This window comes from Meriones unguiculatus, chromosome 7 (assembly GCF_030254825.1).
Source record: "Meriones unguiculatus strain TT.TT164.6M chromosome 7, Bangor_MerUng_6.1, whole genome shotgun sequence".
In the NCBI taxonomy this organism is placed as follows: domain Eukaryota; kingdom Metazoa; phylum Chordata; class Mammalia; order Rodentia; family Muridae; genus Meriones; species Meriones unguiculatus.
The window spans coordinates 77,764,139-77,778,546 of NC_083355.1; the positions used below are offsets into that span (position 1 = coordinate 77,764,139).

Genomic DNA, 14,408 nt, shown 5'->3' on the forward strand with positions numbered 1-14,408 from the left:
TAAATTAATTTTATTATCTCAAACGTAATAGCATACTCTTAAGAGTGTTTAAGGCAAGGAGGAGCACATTTCGGTCATAAAGAGATCCCTGCTCTGAATCTAATTAAGTCGACAAAGGAAAAAAAAAATTAAAAACGTCCTCAGAGGAACGAACCTAACCCAGGCACAGTACGACAATAAAGCTGCTTAAGACACTGCCATGACGGAGGCTGCCTAGACCCACCTATCCCACTCCATGCCAGGAAGCCTGGAGCTGCTGCAGCCATCTTGGCTTCTTCCGCGCACATCTACCCACATGTGAGGCACTCCCCACATCACCCCGAAACTGATTAGCACATGGCGTCGTGAGCCACAAGCATACTGCAGCTACAGTAAGCACAGCCTGCATTCGTCTAACTGGTGATATTCTGAAGGGGGAAGTTCCAGAGAAGACCGTCATGGAGTCCCTGCTAGGCACGCCGGGGCCGTTCAGCGGCCGCACACCGCCCCGATCCCTCCGCCCGCCGCCCCTTCTAGCGCTTTCTGAGGAGCCACAGTCCGCAGTCCCCTCGTCAGCCACGCGCACGGGCACCGACGCACTTCCCTCTTCTCCCTCCACCTCCCGCCGGGATCGGGGCCCGAGCATGCGCACTGAGTGGCTGGGGGGGCCCGCGCGCCTCGCAGGCTCTCTGCGCGCCTGCGCCGAGCGGAGGCCAGAGCGGAAGTGGAGCCGCTGCGGGGAGGTGGGGCGGGCGCGCGCGCCGAGGCTGAGCGAGCGGCTGACATGGCGCACTTGGGGCGTCTCCTGGTTCCCCTGGCAGCCCTGGTCCTGTTGCTCTGGGCGGTCCCTGGGGCCCACGGGCGGCGGAGCAACGTGCGCGTCCTCACCGACGAGAACTGGACCTCCTTGCTGGAAGGAGAGTGGATGATTGAATTGTGAGTGCGGGGCGGTGGTGGGGGTGTCTTGGCGGGGTCCGCAGCCGCCCCCTCCCTCCAGCGGGACACCTGACCAGCCCGTCTTCCGCGGCCGGGGCTCGGGGTCCCAGCCTCTGCAGGCCCCGAGCTCCAGCGTCGTGTCTGTCTCGGCGTGCACCTGAGCCTCGCCGTTGCTAGGCACCGATGAAAGGATTACGTGCCACATCGAATTCTCTGGAGCAGCCCTGGCGGGTTTGAGGGTGGGATCGGGTGGGGTGAAGGTCTTGACCGTCTCTGTAGACTATTTTAGTGATCTTTTATAGACATCCAGACTTTAAGTCCCCGGGTTTTACAAACGACGACATTAAACAAAATCTCGCTTTTAGCCTGTCATTAGGGAATTGTTAGGTATACCTATTTGTGACGCTTGAATTTGGGACTTTTTTTTTTTATTTTGGGGCTTTATTTTTAAATTGTGAGTGCCAAATAAATTAAAATTTATTTAAAAAAATCTTTCTCTTTTTTTCCTCCTTGCTTGCATTCATTTCCTTTTCATGTGAATCTCGTTTTTCCTTGGGCGTGCGTTTTTAATTTAGAGAATGGCTTGAATTGTGACTTGTAGGCCTGTGAGTGGTATTGCGTATGCATCAGTGTGACTATTAACAGGCTCTTAAATGACGCCAGTTCGTCATTTATTGTGCGAGCAAAGTCGCTTGTCTTGTGTGATGACTGTACCTCAGCGATGTCGTACTGCTGCTGTAGGATGGAAACCACCTTTGGCCTTTGTTTTAGATGACAAATTGATGGAATGGCTCATGGTGTCACTGATAGATGGCATTATTGAGACTGGCAAAGGCACCGCTACTGAATATTAACTGTTTCCTGGACACTGCTAGGTACCTTTGCATACATTGTTGTAATTAATCTACGTACTCCTTACAGTAATTAACCATCCTCCACCCCCGCTTTACAGGTCGGCCTTTTCAGATGCTGCTGTGGAAGCTTTCTTTGCTGGGCCTCTAGAGTAAACATGCAGGCACTGTTGTTAGCAAGCCTTCAGGAAGATTCTGGCGCATTTTGCGATTATCTTTAGGGTGGCTCATTACGGAAAAGGTGGAAGTGGACATCCTCAAGGGAGGCCCGGGATGAGATCCGTGACACATGAGTCATAAAACAAAAGGAAATGTCTAAAACCTTTATATGGAGGGTATGGTAGGGAAAGCGTACTGACGTGTTACTCACTGAGGTGAATTTTCAGGAGAGGAACCGTAACTCATGGTGTTTGATTTTCAGCCATTGTCGTGAATAACTTCAATTGTGCCCATAAGTGGTTTAGTGTTAAAGCAGTAGCTATTATAAATATATATAAATATAAATTTATATATAAATTATATATAACATAAATATATATAAGTAATTAAATTTATATAAATATATAAAAATTTATATATATAAATTATATAAGTTTATAAAATATAGTCAGATATTACAGGATACTTTTAAACTTTTTGTCTCACTGTAAATGTAACATCCAGAAAAGGTATAAAGGGGAACAAAACTGACATAGAATATGAAATAAAAACATCCATCTGAAATTCCAGTATCCAGTGCTCCCCTTTCTCCTTGGCTAAAATTTGGGAGTTTAAAGAAGCTCTTAAAAAAAGCATTAAAAAACAACACACTTGATAGTCAGAATAGTCTACCCTTAATTACAAGTGAATTATTTTCTGTGAATCCACTTCTGATAAGCTTTATTATAAAGCTGTTTTCATTGTAATTTTACTGTTAAAGAATTTGGCTATTGTAGCCAGGTGTGTGTAATCACAGCACTTAGGGAGGCAGAGGCAGGTGGATTGCTTTGAGTTCGAGGCCAGCTTGGTCTACAAAGCAAGTCCCAGACAGCTGAGGGTACACACAGAGAAACCTTATCTCGGTGGGGGGGGGGGGGCAGTTTGTCTTTTGTATGTAACCTGGTTTGTCTTGTTTTACATGCCTGTCTTAGAAGCTTTGTTTTCCTAAAACAATTCATGAAAATGTGAAATTACAGAAGTGTTTTAATAGGCCTAGGCTTCGATCTTCCTGGTTCTATAAGCTAAAGCAAATTATGATATGCAATGAAATAGAAAAAAAGATTCTAAGGAAAATCTTGGGCCTGAAAAGCTAGTGAGTTTCAGAGCTGTGGTTAGAGTGCTGGTGTCCTTGGCCATTGAATTTGTAAGCTCAGGGCCTTTGGACAGGTTGACATGGTGCTGGCCTGTGGAGTTTTGTCTACCCTGCTTAGTACTTGTGTGAGGTTAGGGTTAGAGTAATGTTTGTACGTGAGAGGCAGGTCCCCAGCTTGGCTGGTCGTGAGTGACGTGCCTTCCTGGGGCAATCCTCGTGGCGTTCTTTCCAGTACCAGCTGTGTACCTGGCTGCGGCTACTTCCCATTTTACCCTGCTTGTAAAACTACCTAATGTAGTGAACTCTCAAACAAACACATGGTTTGCCATGTTTTTATTAAAGAAAAATCTAAAGGTTTTGAAAGTGCTATTTGATATGTTAGAAAGCTCTTGAGTATTTAAGAAATTATTCTCAGGCTTCCCTTTTTTTTTTTTTTTTTTAATGTGGTTCAGCTCATCACTTGAACATTTCTTGATGTCAACGTTGCCAAGCTCATACTTTCAATTTTTTTTCATCTGCATGAAAGTATCCTGTTTGTTTCCTTGTTAAACACAAGGTCTCACTCTGTAATCCCTGCTGGGCTTGAACTCAGGAGTCGTCCTGCCTCAGCTTCCTAAATGGGATTACAGGCATGAGCCACCTACATGGATCATTTTCTGTATTACAAATATAAACATTCTCCAGAAATTATGCTTAAAACCTTCTTCACAGTTAGGCCATTGAAGTTCTGAACTTAAATTTTTAACCATGTTTTATAGTTATGCTCCCTGGTGCCCTGCTTGCCAGAATCTTCAGCCAGAATGGGAAAGTTTTGCTGAATGGGGAGAAGATCTTGAGGTTAAAGTTGCAAAAGTGGATGTCACAGAGCAGACAGGTATCCTAACTCTTGGCTGGTTCTGTTGCTTCGCTAATGCTGTTTATCATATTTTGATAGATGGTTAATATCACATGTCACCTGCTGCTGTTGCCTGTCACCATTCATAGTTTGATACCATTTCCCATTCTTAGCAACAACACTTTCAAGAACAACGTTGAAGAACAAACTACCTTTGTTCTTAAATGGCAAATACATCTTCCTCGTTTGAGAATTTCTTAAGATTGCTTTTACTTGACTGGTCACTACCATTCACTCACAACGTGGTGTAATTAATTGCTCAGGTACTTAATTATTCACAAATAACTTCAATATTTAGGCTTCATAATTTTAATTACTTACGTTCATAAGTGTGTGTTTAAAGTTGCTTTAACAACTAATCTACATTCTCATTGTTGATTACAAATCTCACCTTTAGGTATTTTCTTGTTCTTATTAGCATTTTAAATAATTTGGATCAATATTTAAGTTAGCAGTTGTCCCTAATAAAATCTGTTGTTTATTTCTTGTCATTTGTAGGACTGAGTGGACGGTTTATTATAACTGCTCTTCCTTCTATTTACCAGTAAGTATTTGGAGGTTCTTAGTCACAGGAAGGAATACGTCATGGTGTAATGAGAGCAATAGGTCTCTGACTTGGATTGTATTTGAAGAGCTAAGGTAATCCCATTATAATCAGCAAGGACTTTAGAGAGCTTGCTTTGGTACCATAACTCTTATAAATGACAGTAGATAAATGATACATAAAATACTTCTTGTTCTTGGGGGCTTGTGATTGCTGCAGACAGTGATGTTCTCATGAATTAGTATGGTCCTCTTCAATATAGTCACTACCTGTAGAGGAATTTTAATTCAAAACATGGCTGTTCTGGCAATAGATCACATCCAAAGACCTTCTAGGTCTGTGTGATCCTGATGGAATATAAACACACCTTTAATTCAGGAGATAGAAGCAAGCAGATATGAGGTCAAGGCCAACCTAGTATAGAGCAAGGAAAGCTTAGGTCCAGACATGGTGGTATACCTTTAAGGTAAAGCTCACCCATGTTTGAAAGTGATGTCTAATTGGGTGGCAGAAACAGTGATGAATCAGAGAAAAACTTGACAAAATAGAATATGCCCAACTCTCATGAAGAGAGAGGAAAGGGGAGCTACTTAAGGGCCAGTGGGGGGGGGGGACTTACTAGGATGGTAATAGAGACAGGTTGCAGAGAGAGAACTCAGGTGAAGACCAAATGAGCCAAAGTACCAGTGCTGGAGTTAGTCTGAGGCCAAGCAGAGCCAATTCAGAATACAAGAGAAAAGGCAGATTGAATAAGTCAGCTGGGAGAGGAGGTTGAGCCAGTACAGCTGAGTTGAACTAGCCAGCCCAGAGCTCAGAAAGAACAAAGGGTGAGCTTATTAAGCAGTAAGTCTCAGAGGCTGAAAACATTCTAGGCTTAAGTTAGATTGTACGGAGGCTAGAAACTTCCAGAACTAGGCCTAGGTTGAACCAGGCAAATAAAAGTTCATCTTACAAGTACCTATGAGCCGAGAGTTCGAATAAGTCCTTTAGGAGCTGGGTGGTAGGGAGAAGCCACAGCTGGCCAGAACAGTTCCTGGAGAGCAAGAGTTTTACATGAGACCCCAGGAGTAGAATTTGGAAGAAGGCAGGGTAAGCATTCTCTCCTGAGTGCTCTCAGACAGGATGCACACGGTCTGTTAAGCAGGCTGAGAAAGTGCTGTCACACAGCCTATACAGGGGTTGGGGACAGGACACAGGGCGGCAGCACACACTGGCTTCTGTGAGTTAGAGTGAACAAGTCTTGCCTCTGCCACTGTGATTTTCATTTCTGAAACTAAACAAGAGGGAGACAGTCTCTAATCTGTTTACTTGACCTGTACCACAGCGTAATTATCTGCTGAAATACCAGGAAGTGCTTCTTTCCTCATTTAGAGTTACAGTAACATCTTCCTTTCTTCTTTTTTTTTTTTGTCTTTTTTTTTTTTTTAACTTTAAACCTCATTCCTACTTTGTATATGAAAACCAACAAGATTGGCAAACTCTTGGCCAAATTTATAAAAGACAGAAGATGCAGATTGATAAAATTAGAGATGAAAAGGGGAATATTACAACAAACACCAAAGAAATTCAGAGAATCATAGGGACATACTTCAAAACCTGTGCTCTGTTGCTGTGGTAGCACATGCCTTTAATCCCAGCACTTGGGAGGCAGATGCAGGTTTATCTCTGTGAGTCCAGGACAGCCAAGGATATACAGAGAAATCCTGTCTTGAAAAACAAAAAACAAAACAACAACAACAAAAAATCTCTGTTCTACCAAACTAAAAGAATTGGATGAATTTCTTGATATATACAAGTTAGATCAAGATCAAATAAGCAATTTAAACAGGCCTGTAATCTGTAGTGAAATAACTGGTAACTAAATCAACCAACCAACAAAAGTTCAGGGCCAGATGAATTTATTACACAATTCAAAAAGAATCGGTACCAATACTTCCTAAGTTATTCCACATTATAGAAAGTGAAGGAACATTTTCCAGTTCTTTTTACCAAATACCAAAACAACACAAAGGCCAAACAAAGAAAGAAAGTTATAGATCAATATCCCTTATAAATATAGGTGGAAAATTCTCAATAAAATACTTGCAAACTGAATTCAAGAAGACATTAAAAAAATTATCCATCATGATCAAGTTGGCTTCATCCCAGAGATCCAGAAATGGTTCAGCATATGTAAATCAGCAAACATAATCTACCACATAAACAATAAAAGACAAAACTCATCTCATTAGATGCACAAAAGGCGTTCAACCCTCGTGATGAAAGCTCTAGAGAGACGAGGGATGCAAGGAACATACCTCAAAATAAGAAATGTAATTTAAAAGCAAGCCCACAGCCAACATCAACTTAAAGAGAAAGAACTCAAAGCATTTCTTTTCCTCTAAAATAATCAGGAACAAGACAAAGATGCCAACTCTCTCCATATCTATTCATATAGCACTTGAAGTCTTAGCTAGATCACTAAGTTAACTGAATGAGATCAAGGGGATATATATCAAAGGAAGAAGGCAAAGTATCTTTATTTACAGATGATATGACTTTATGCAGAAAAGATCCCAGAAACTCCACCAGGAAACATCTATTGCTGATAAACTCTTTAAGCAAAGTAGGCATGATAAAACATTAACCCACCAAAGTCAGTAGCCTGAGAAAGTCAGGGGGATAATATCAACAGTCTCTTGGGATAACCAGCCAACAAAGCGAGTGACTTACATAATAAAAACTCTAAGACATGGAGAAAGACACCAGAAGATGGAAAGATCTCCATGCTCGGGCACTGGTAGGATTAATATCCTACCAAAAGTATTCTACAGATTGAACACAGTCCCCATCAGAAGTCCAACACAGTTGGAAATTTTCACAGAAATTGAAAACAATTCCTGTCTTCATACAGAAACATCAAAAACCCTAGGATAGCTAAAGCAGTCCTAAATAATAAAGAACTGCTGGAGGTATCACCGTGTCCAATTTTAAGTTTTACCACAGAGCTGTAGTAATAAAAACAGCATGGTATTGCCATAAAGACAGAGTTGTTGATTGTTGGAATTAATTGAAGACCCACAGATAAGTTCACACATGTGATTTTTGACAAGGCAAAAACATACTGCAGTAAAGCAAGCATCTTCAGTAAGTGGTGCTGGTCAAATGGGATGTCTGTGTGTAGAAGAATGCAGATAGATCCATACTTAACTACGCTGCACAAAACTCAGCTCTAGGTTTATTTTCTTAAGTGTTTTGTTCCTCTTCATCTCAGTTCTTTTCCCCTATCTGGTTCTAGTTGGTCTCCTCCTCTCATTCTTTCTTGTCTCATTTCTTAAGTGAACTTACCTGGAATTTCAAGTACTTTTCTTTTAGTCACGTTGTCTGATCTTCCCTCCCATAATTTCTGTTGAAATTTTACCCATCCTTCAGAAAATGTCAGCTTAAAATGTCACCTCCTTCCAACTGGCCTGTTTGTCTAAGGCCTCATCATAGTCTTGATGTAAGTAGGAACTATTGACACTTAACAGAAGTGAGAGCCGAGAGAATGCCCACCTGTTACAGAACGCCATATGCTGAGTGTGAGGGCAGGTGGGGGAAGAGTGCAAACCTGACCCTAGTCAGACCTGCGACATCCCTCACAGGGAAGGACTGTGCCAGGTGCCTCTAGCAGTTTCAAGTAGAATGACTGAGATGATTAAATAGGACTCAAAGAGCTAGAGAAATTTTAACTTACAGCTTAAAAAAGCCTTGATGTTGTATATCAAGCACTGTTCTAGTGACTATAGTAATTCATTTAACGTGCTTCTTACACATGTAGGCTGAAGGGAATTTTTCTACCTGCAGTGTTTCATCGTTTTATTATTTGAAAGAATAAAAGCTTTTTTTTAAAGCTTATGTTTTTATACGTTTGGGGCTGTGATACCATCATATGTTCTGGTGCTTTGCTAGTGTTTGAAGATTAGGGCTCGACTATAAAATGAAAAATGGTAAAACACATTTAGTTCTTGCTGCTGGTTAATATTTACTTGTGATCTTTAGTTGTAAAGATGGTGAATTTAGGCGCTATCTGGGCCCAAGGACTAAGAAGGACTTCATTAACTTCATAAGTGAGAAGGAATGGAAGAATGTTGAACCTGTTTCGTCATGGTTTGGTCCAAGCTCTGTTCTGTAAGTATGAGGACTTTCTTACTTGAGAATTAATTGCAGGTAATTGTTTCATGTAAGTTAAGCAAGCATGCTTGGGTTCTTGCGCTGTGTATATTCAGATGTATGTTTACTGTGACCTTTAGGACAGCTACCTTTATTCATGTGAGCTCAGAGTAGGCATTTTGTAGGATCACAGCGAGTGCCCTTTTCAGAGTATTTTAGCTTTGATTTGGTTATTTGTAACTGAGAACCTTATACTTTAGAAGCTGAGCAGCATAATGGGCAAGGCTCTGTCTTGATCCAATGTTAATGGGATTAAGAGTGTTCAGTCATGTGCTTCCATTGTCAGTGTGAAGTGACTGTTTGGGTGGTTTTTCACGATAACTTTCATGAATAGTGTGTCTGCTCAGTGAATAATGACCAGCTTACAGCTAGAAGGTAAGAACATTCACCATAGCAGTCAGGCTGGAGAATGGCAAGCATGTTTCCTGCCGCACTGGGGAGACTTGGCAGTGTAGACGTGGCTGAGGCCATTGTGGTCCCATCTTGGTGTGTCTCCATTACTCCTGTCCTCCCCCATGCTTGCCATGAGAAGATGGGGAGTTGGGATATTAACTGTAAGAACACAATGCTGTGTGGATTCTGGGAATGGGGAAGAAATTGGCCCTTGAGGTATTTGGAAGCAGAAGAGCACCCCTCCGTGTCTCTGGGTGGCAAAACTTGTAATCATCCTTCAGCCCCCAGAACTTGCCCACTGGGCAACCATGCCCTGCTCAGCTCAGAGCCTGGAAGTCCTGGTGCAGATTAACTAGTGCAGACTACAGTGAGGCTTTACATTTCAGTTCCACTTTTGTTTCTCACAGGGTCTTGCTGGATAGCCCAGCCTGGCCTTCAACTTTTCATTCTCCTGCCCCAGCTTCTCAGTTGCTGAGATTACAAGTGTGAACCACACCTGCTTGGCTTTTTAAAGGACACAAGCAACACGAAGGAGAGTGTTTTTCTGTGTTGGACTTAAGAAGCAACTTAATGAGTCGCTCCTGACTCACCCCTCCCTCTCTAGTGGAGGAATGTGGCTGCTTTTCAGTTTCTCTGGAATCTTCAGTGCAGAGGCTACCCCTTTTTATTAGTAGACTGAAGAGGGGCTATCCCAGTTCAGCAAGGCTACTGTCCTCTCCTCAGCACTTCGGCAGTTGGGTTGGATGGAGCTAACTGTAGGCTTCTGTGTGAAGATGCCCTAAGTAGCACCAGTCATGCTTGTTACAGGCACCGAGTTGTAAACCCAGTAAACACTTTCTATTGTTTAAGTGTAAAACAAAACAGCAAAGCCCTGCTCATCCAAGCCCCTTGCGGTTACCAGTGTGAAAAGTAGTTACTTTGACCTACATGATGTTATTTACATCTCATCAAAGGCTCTCAGGTGATAAATACCAGCAGGAAAGTCTGCATGTTGGAGAAACCAAGTAGAAGGGAGAGTGGATAGACACAAAGCTGTATGTCTGTTGAATGTTTCAATCCTCTCTTTCAGGATGACGACCATGTCAGCACTTTTCCAGCTCTCCGTGTACATCAGGGTATGGATTAAGCCTTTTCCATCTCAACTATTTCTAACACTTGTTATTAATGAGCCTAATTTTAGCTATTTCTCTGTGTTTCAGACTAGCCACAGCTATTTTGTTCATGACCTTGGAATACCGGCGTGGGGCTCATACCTGGTCTTTGCTTTCGCGACTGTGTTCTCAGGACTGCTGTTGGGACTTGTAAGTGCTTCATTTTAGCATACTGGAAAAAATACTTGAAAACATGAAAGCCTCGTTAGTATTGGTTTTGTTGCACGCCATACATTAACACTTGTGCTTACTTCGCAGTGTATGATATTTGTGGCAGACTGCTTTTGCCCTTCAAAAAGGCGCAAACCACAGCAACCCCCTACAAGTAAGTCGGTGTGTGCGCATGCAAGTGGCATTGGGGCTGGACTCTTAGGGATGCATGTGAGCTGGGCAGGTACTCCCACCGAGCTACACCCGCCGCGCAGCCTACACCGGGAGGTTGTCACTCCTGTAAGAACGTCACAGGCGGCTCTGAGCCTGTGTTAGTAAATGTACATGATGATCCGTCAGCAGTGACATAGGGGAAGGTGAAAAATACATAGTTCACGTAAAATGATGGCCAGATCTCAGAACAGTGTTAGAAACCAGAGAATATTAATATTTCATGTAGTTCATGGGTACTTCATAACACTGATCTCATTGGTTTGACAAATTTATTACATCCATGGATCTATATTTTAAAAGTTAAAAGTTTTCCACTTTTGATACCATTCATTAGGGTGGTGACCACATTTGAAGATTTCCTTGTAGCCAACTAATTTTCCTTTTTTTTTTTTTTTTTTGGTAGGATAGTAGGAAAAGGTAATTAAGGGTTAGTTGGTGTTGATGGTGGCCAGTGTTACAAAATTAATTTCCATAATTAGAAACCCTGTTCCTATTAATACAATTCCTGCCACTGTTAAGTTCATTTACCTTTAACTTAGTGTGCTCAGAACTCTTCATTAGTGTAAGATAAACATACAGTCCCAGAGTTGAAGAAACTCTGTATATTCCACTGTGTATAAAGCTCTCTTCTTGACACACGCTGTATTTTCGACACGTCAGTTTTGTTCGCGTGGACTGTCTTTTGCGTGTACAAAACTGTACAATGCTGAATGGTCAGCGGTGTTGCACTTGTTCCAGTAGTTGTGTCTTCATCACGTCTGACCCTCTGCAGACATTACCAGGTGTTCTTTGAGGGGACAGAGTCTGGGTAGGGTACCGCTGTTGTAAACCGGAGCGTTCACTAGTGCCCAGTGTGAAGAGCTTTGCCAGGTGGTTAGCACTGAGTGTCTTCCTGCAGCTCCCTGCATTTGTGACCTCCCCGCCCCTGGAAGGGGTCACCTAGGATTGGAGCAGTCTCGGATCACTAAATACAGTAAACCTCTTTGGGCCGGCTCTACCTTCTGTATCTGTCTATAACATAGTGTACTTGGAACTTAATTATTGTCTAGGCCTCTAAAAAAATAGAAAGTCTCTACATGGGGTATTCTTACAGTTTCTACATTTTATTGCTTGCAGTTGTACCTTAGTAAATTACTTAGTTGAGGGTGGGGAAAGGGGATTACAGTTTTGAGAAAATACCTGGGCAAGAATGCAACTTTTGTAAATATATGATTTTTATTTCTCTGGGCACTGCAATGGGATAGTGCTGGAGTGTACTTACAGACCGAAAAATTATCAAGTTGTTACAAGATGGCTCTGTTTAGTGTAGTACAATTTACCTCAGCTCTGTCTTCACTGCATTGACATTGATTCATCAATGTTGGGTTAGCTTTTGAACACGGAGGTAATTAGAATTTGATAAATGAATCTTTTTTATAAAATCTGCTTAATTCTTTTTGAAACTCTAAACATAAATGCCAGGACTTATGAATCCTTGTATGTTGATTTTACTCTAAAGCAAATTTAGTACATTAACAAAAGCACATTTCTGATCTTTAAGAAAAACCATCACCAGAACTTTCTCAACCTCTGAAAAAAGTGGAGGAGGAGCAAGAGGCTGATGAAGAAGATGTTTCAGAAGAGGAAACAGAAAATAAAGAGGGAGCAAGCAAAGACACTCAACAGAGTGGCCTAAGACAGCGCTCTGTGGGCCCGTCACTGGCCACAGATAAATCCTAATTTTTACATATGTCTTACTATTATGGTTTTGACAAAAACAGAAGGTTGATGATCATTGCTCTGTTTCGAAGTGAATTTGACTTATTGTATATACAGTCTAGGTTGTCATTAGGTTGGACAGTTTTCATTCAGGAAATAAAAGCAGTTACGCATAACAGTTTGAAATATGATTTAAGAATATTATGATGGTTTAAAGTTGCTTAATTCAGAAGATCCTGGTGCCAAGCAGTGAGATTTGTGTTTATATTTAATAATCTGTTTTGTGTAAAATTCAGAACTGCCTTTCCCAAGCTTCGCTTTACTGGGTATTTAAGAAAATTACTTTAGAGAGAGACTTCTCATTTCACATCATTTTTCTCAGTTTCACTGTGTGAAAAAAGGAACATATTTCCCCTAAGTGGGAACGTTGCCCATTGTCTCGAGATGTGTACTTCATTGATAATGCTGTGCTTAGGTAGAGTCCAAAATTTCCTCATAAATTTTGGAGTATACGGCTAACAAAACTACCTTACTTTATAGCTTTCATATCTACGCATTACATTTAGCATATGCTGCTGATTTAAGATGTTTTTATAAGTCTGGCATTGTAATAATTCTTAAGATTTGTGGCCTGTTTTGGTTTCTTGTTCACTTTATAAATTTTTTTTTTATTTGCCATGTGTTACATTTTCAAGTCGGATAAAGGTAACAGTGTCACTGTTGTGCTTACTATGGGTGAACAGTGCTTTTCTATTGTTTTGACTTGAGGTTTACTGAGAGAACATCCAGTTGAACTGTTTACTTGAAAAGGTACAAATGTGGCTATACATTCCAGATTTTAAATTATTACTGTTAAATGATCTTGAAGATTTCTTTGCTTTTCTCTTTTTAATGTGAAGGTGAAATTTTCTGATTTTTAAAGTTTGATGTGGAAAAGCTTTGGCATTTTATATTTTGGAAATTCAAAGCTTAATTTGTTGTAAAATGAAGTCTGCATTCTACTCAAGAAACAGCTATTACTGTGTGTTTTTATTGTATCTCTGTCCTCTACAGTTTCTTGATGGATTTTATAGTCAGTATATTGCTTTGTTTGAAAATTGTAACATTGTTATGTTTTAAAGACAAATTTCGTGTTGTATTCCTGACTGCTAGTACTGTGCATCTCACAAGTGGAAATCAGCAAGATGGACTGCATCGATGTCATGTTACAGCAAGGGAGGAGGGTAGCGGGAGACCGCCTTGATGCCTGTAAGGGGGAAAGCTGACTGAGTTCTCAGAATGAGTCATCCGGCCTTTGTGGAGTAGGCGGTTTCTGCGGCGCTCCCGCCCCTTTCGTTCTGTGTGAGTGTTAGGCTTGCAGTGTTGCGATGTGTGACAGCTTCCTTTTAGGCCTCTCCTTTATAATATTAAATGTTCTGCTGTCAGAGTTTGGATGTGTAGTTTGTGGTGGCTTAGAAAAGCATTCTAAGCATAAAATAAATGTTTCTAAGCACTTCAGTGGTGTTGAAGAGAAGTATGATTTCTTACTCGTTTCTTTTCAGAGCCTGATGTGTCCCAGGCCGGCCTCTAATACCATCTAGCCAAGAGTGACTAAACTAATGTTTCTCCTGCCCCTGTTAGCTGAGTGATAGGATTGCAGGAGTCCACTGTCACTCTGCCCTCCTGCATGCTAGGCAAGCCCTCTGCCACCTGAGCTCAGTCTGTAGCCCAGCACTGCTTGCTACATCACTTGCCACTCAGCAGTGCTTCAGGTCTTGAGTACCTGTGTCGCGACTTCCATATGGACCCAGACGACAGCTAGGCTGCGCAGTCACCTCAGCATCATGCCCTGAAGTCATTCTGTTGTTTAGGTTTCTGTTATATCTCTGACATTGTCCAGTGTTTTGATTAGAAAATGCTTTATCGCGGAAAATGGAAAGCATCCTGAAGTAAGGTGTTGGTGTTCTCATAAGCATATGTCATAATTGTCAGAGATCAAGAATCCCAGTAGCCATCGGAGGAATTTTGTTTCGATACCACCAGTGCAGAGAACTACGTGGGTTAATTTACAAATGGTTCTGGAATGAGCAATGCGCAGGTAGCAAACTAGAAAATT

General features: G+C 41.6%; 1 protein-coding gene across 1 annotated transcript; it reads left to right on the plus strand.

The window, feature by feature from the left end:
* The first annotated feature begins 693 nt into the window (after positions 1–693).
* Tmx1 (thioredoxin related transmembrane protein 1) lies at positions 694–13,810 on the plus strand. The gene is made up of 8 exons (XM_060387619.1): positions 694–915; positions 3,816–3,931; positions 4,451–4,496; positions 8,517–8,645; positions 10,150–10,195; positions 10,280–10,381; positions 10,490–10,556; positions 12,156–13,810. Exons 1-8 carry the CDS (start codon positions 764–766, stop codon positions 12,332–12,334), a joined length of 837 nt encoding a protein of 278 aa, XP_060243602.1. The 5' UTR covers positions 694–763; the 3' UTR covers positions 12,335–13,810.
* The last annotated feature ends 598 nt before the right edge of the window (positions 13,811–14,408 follow it).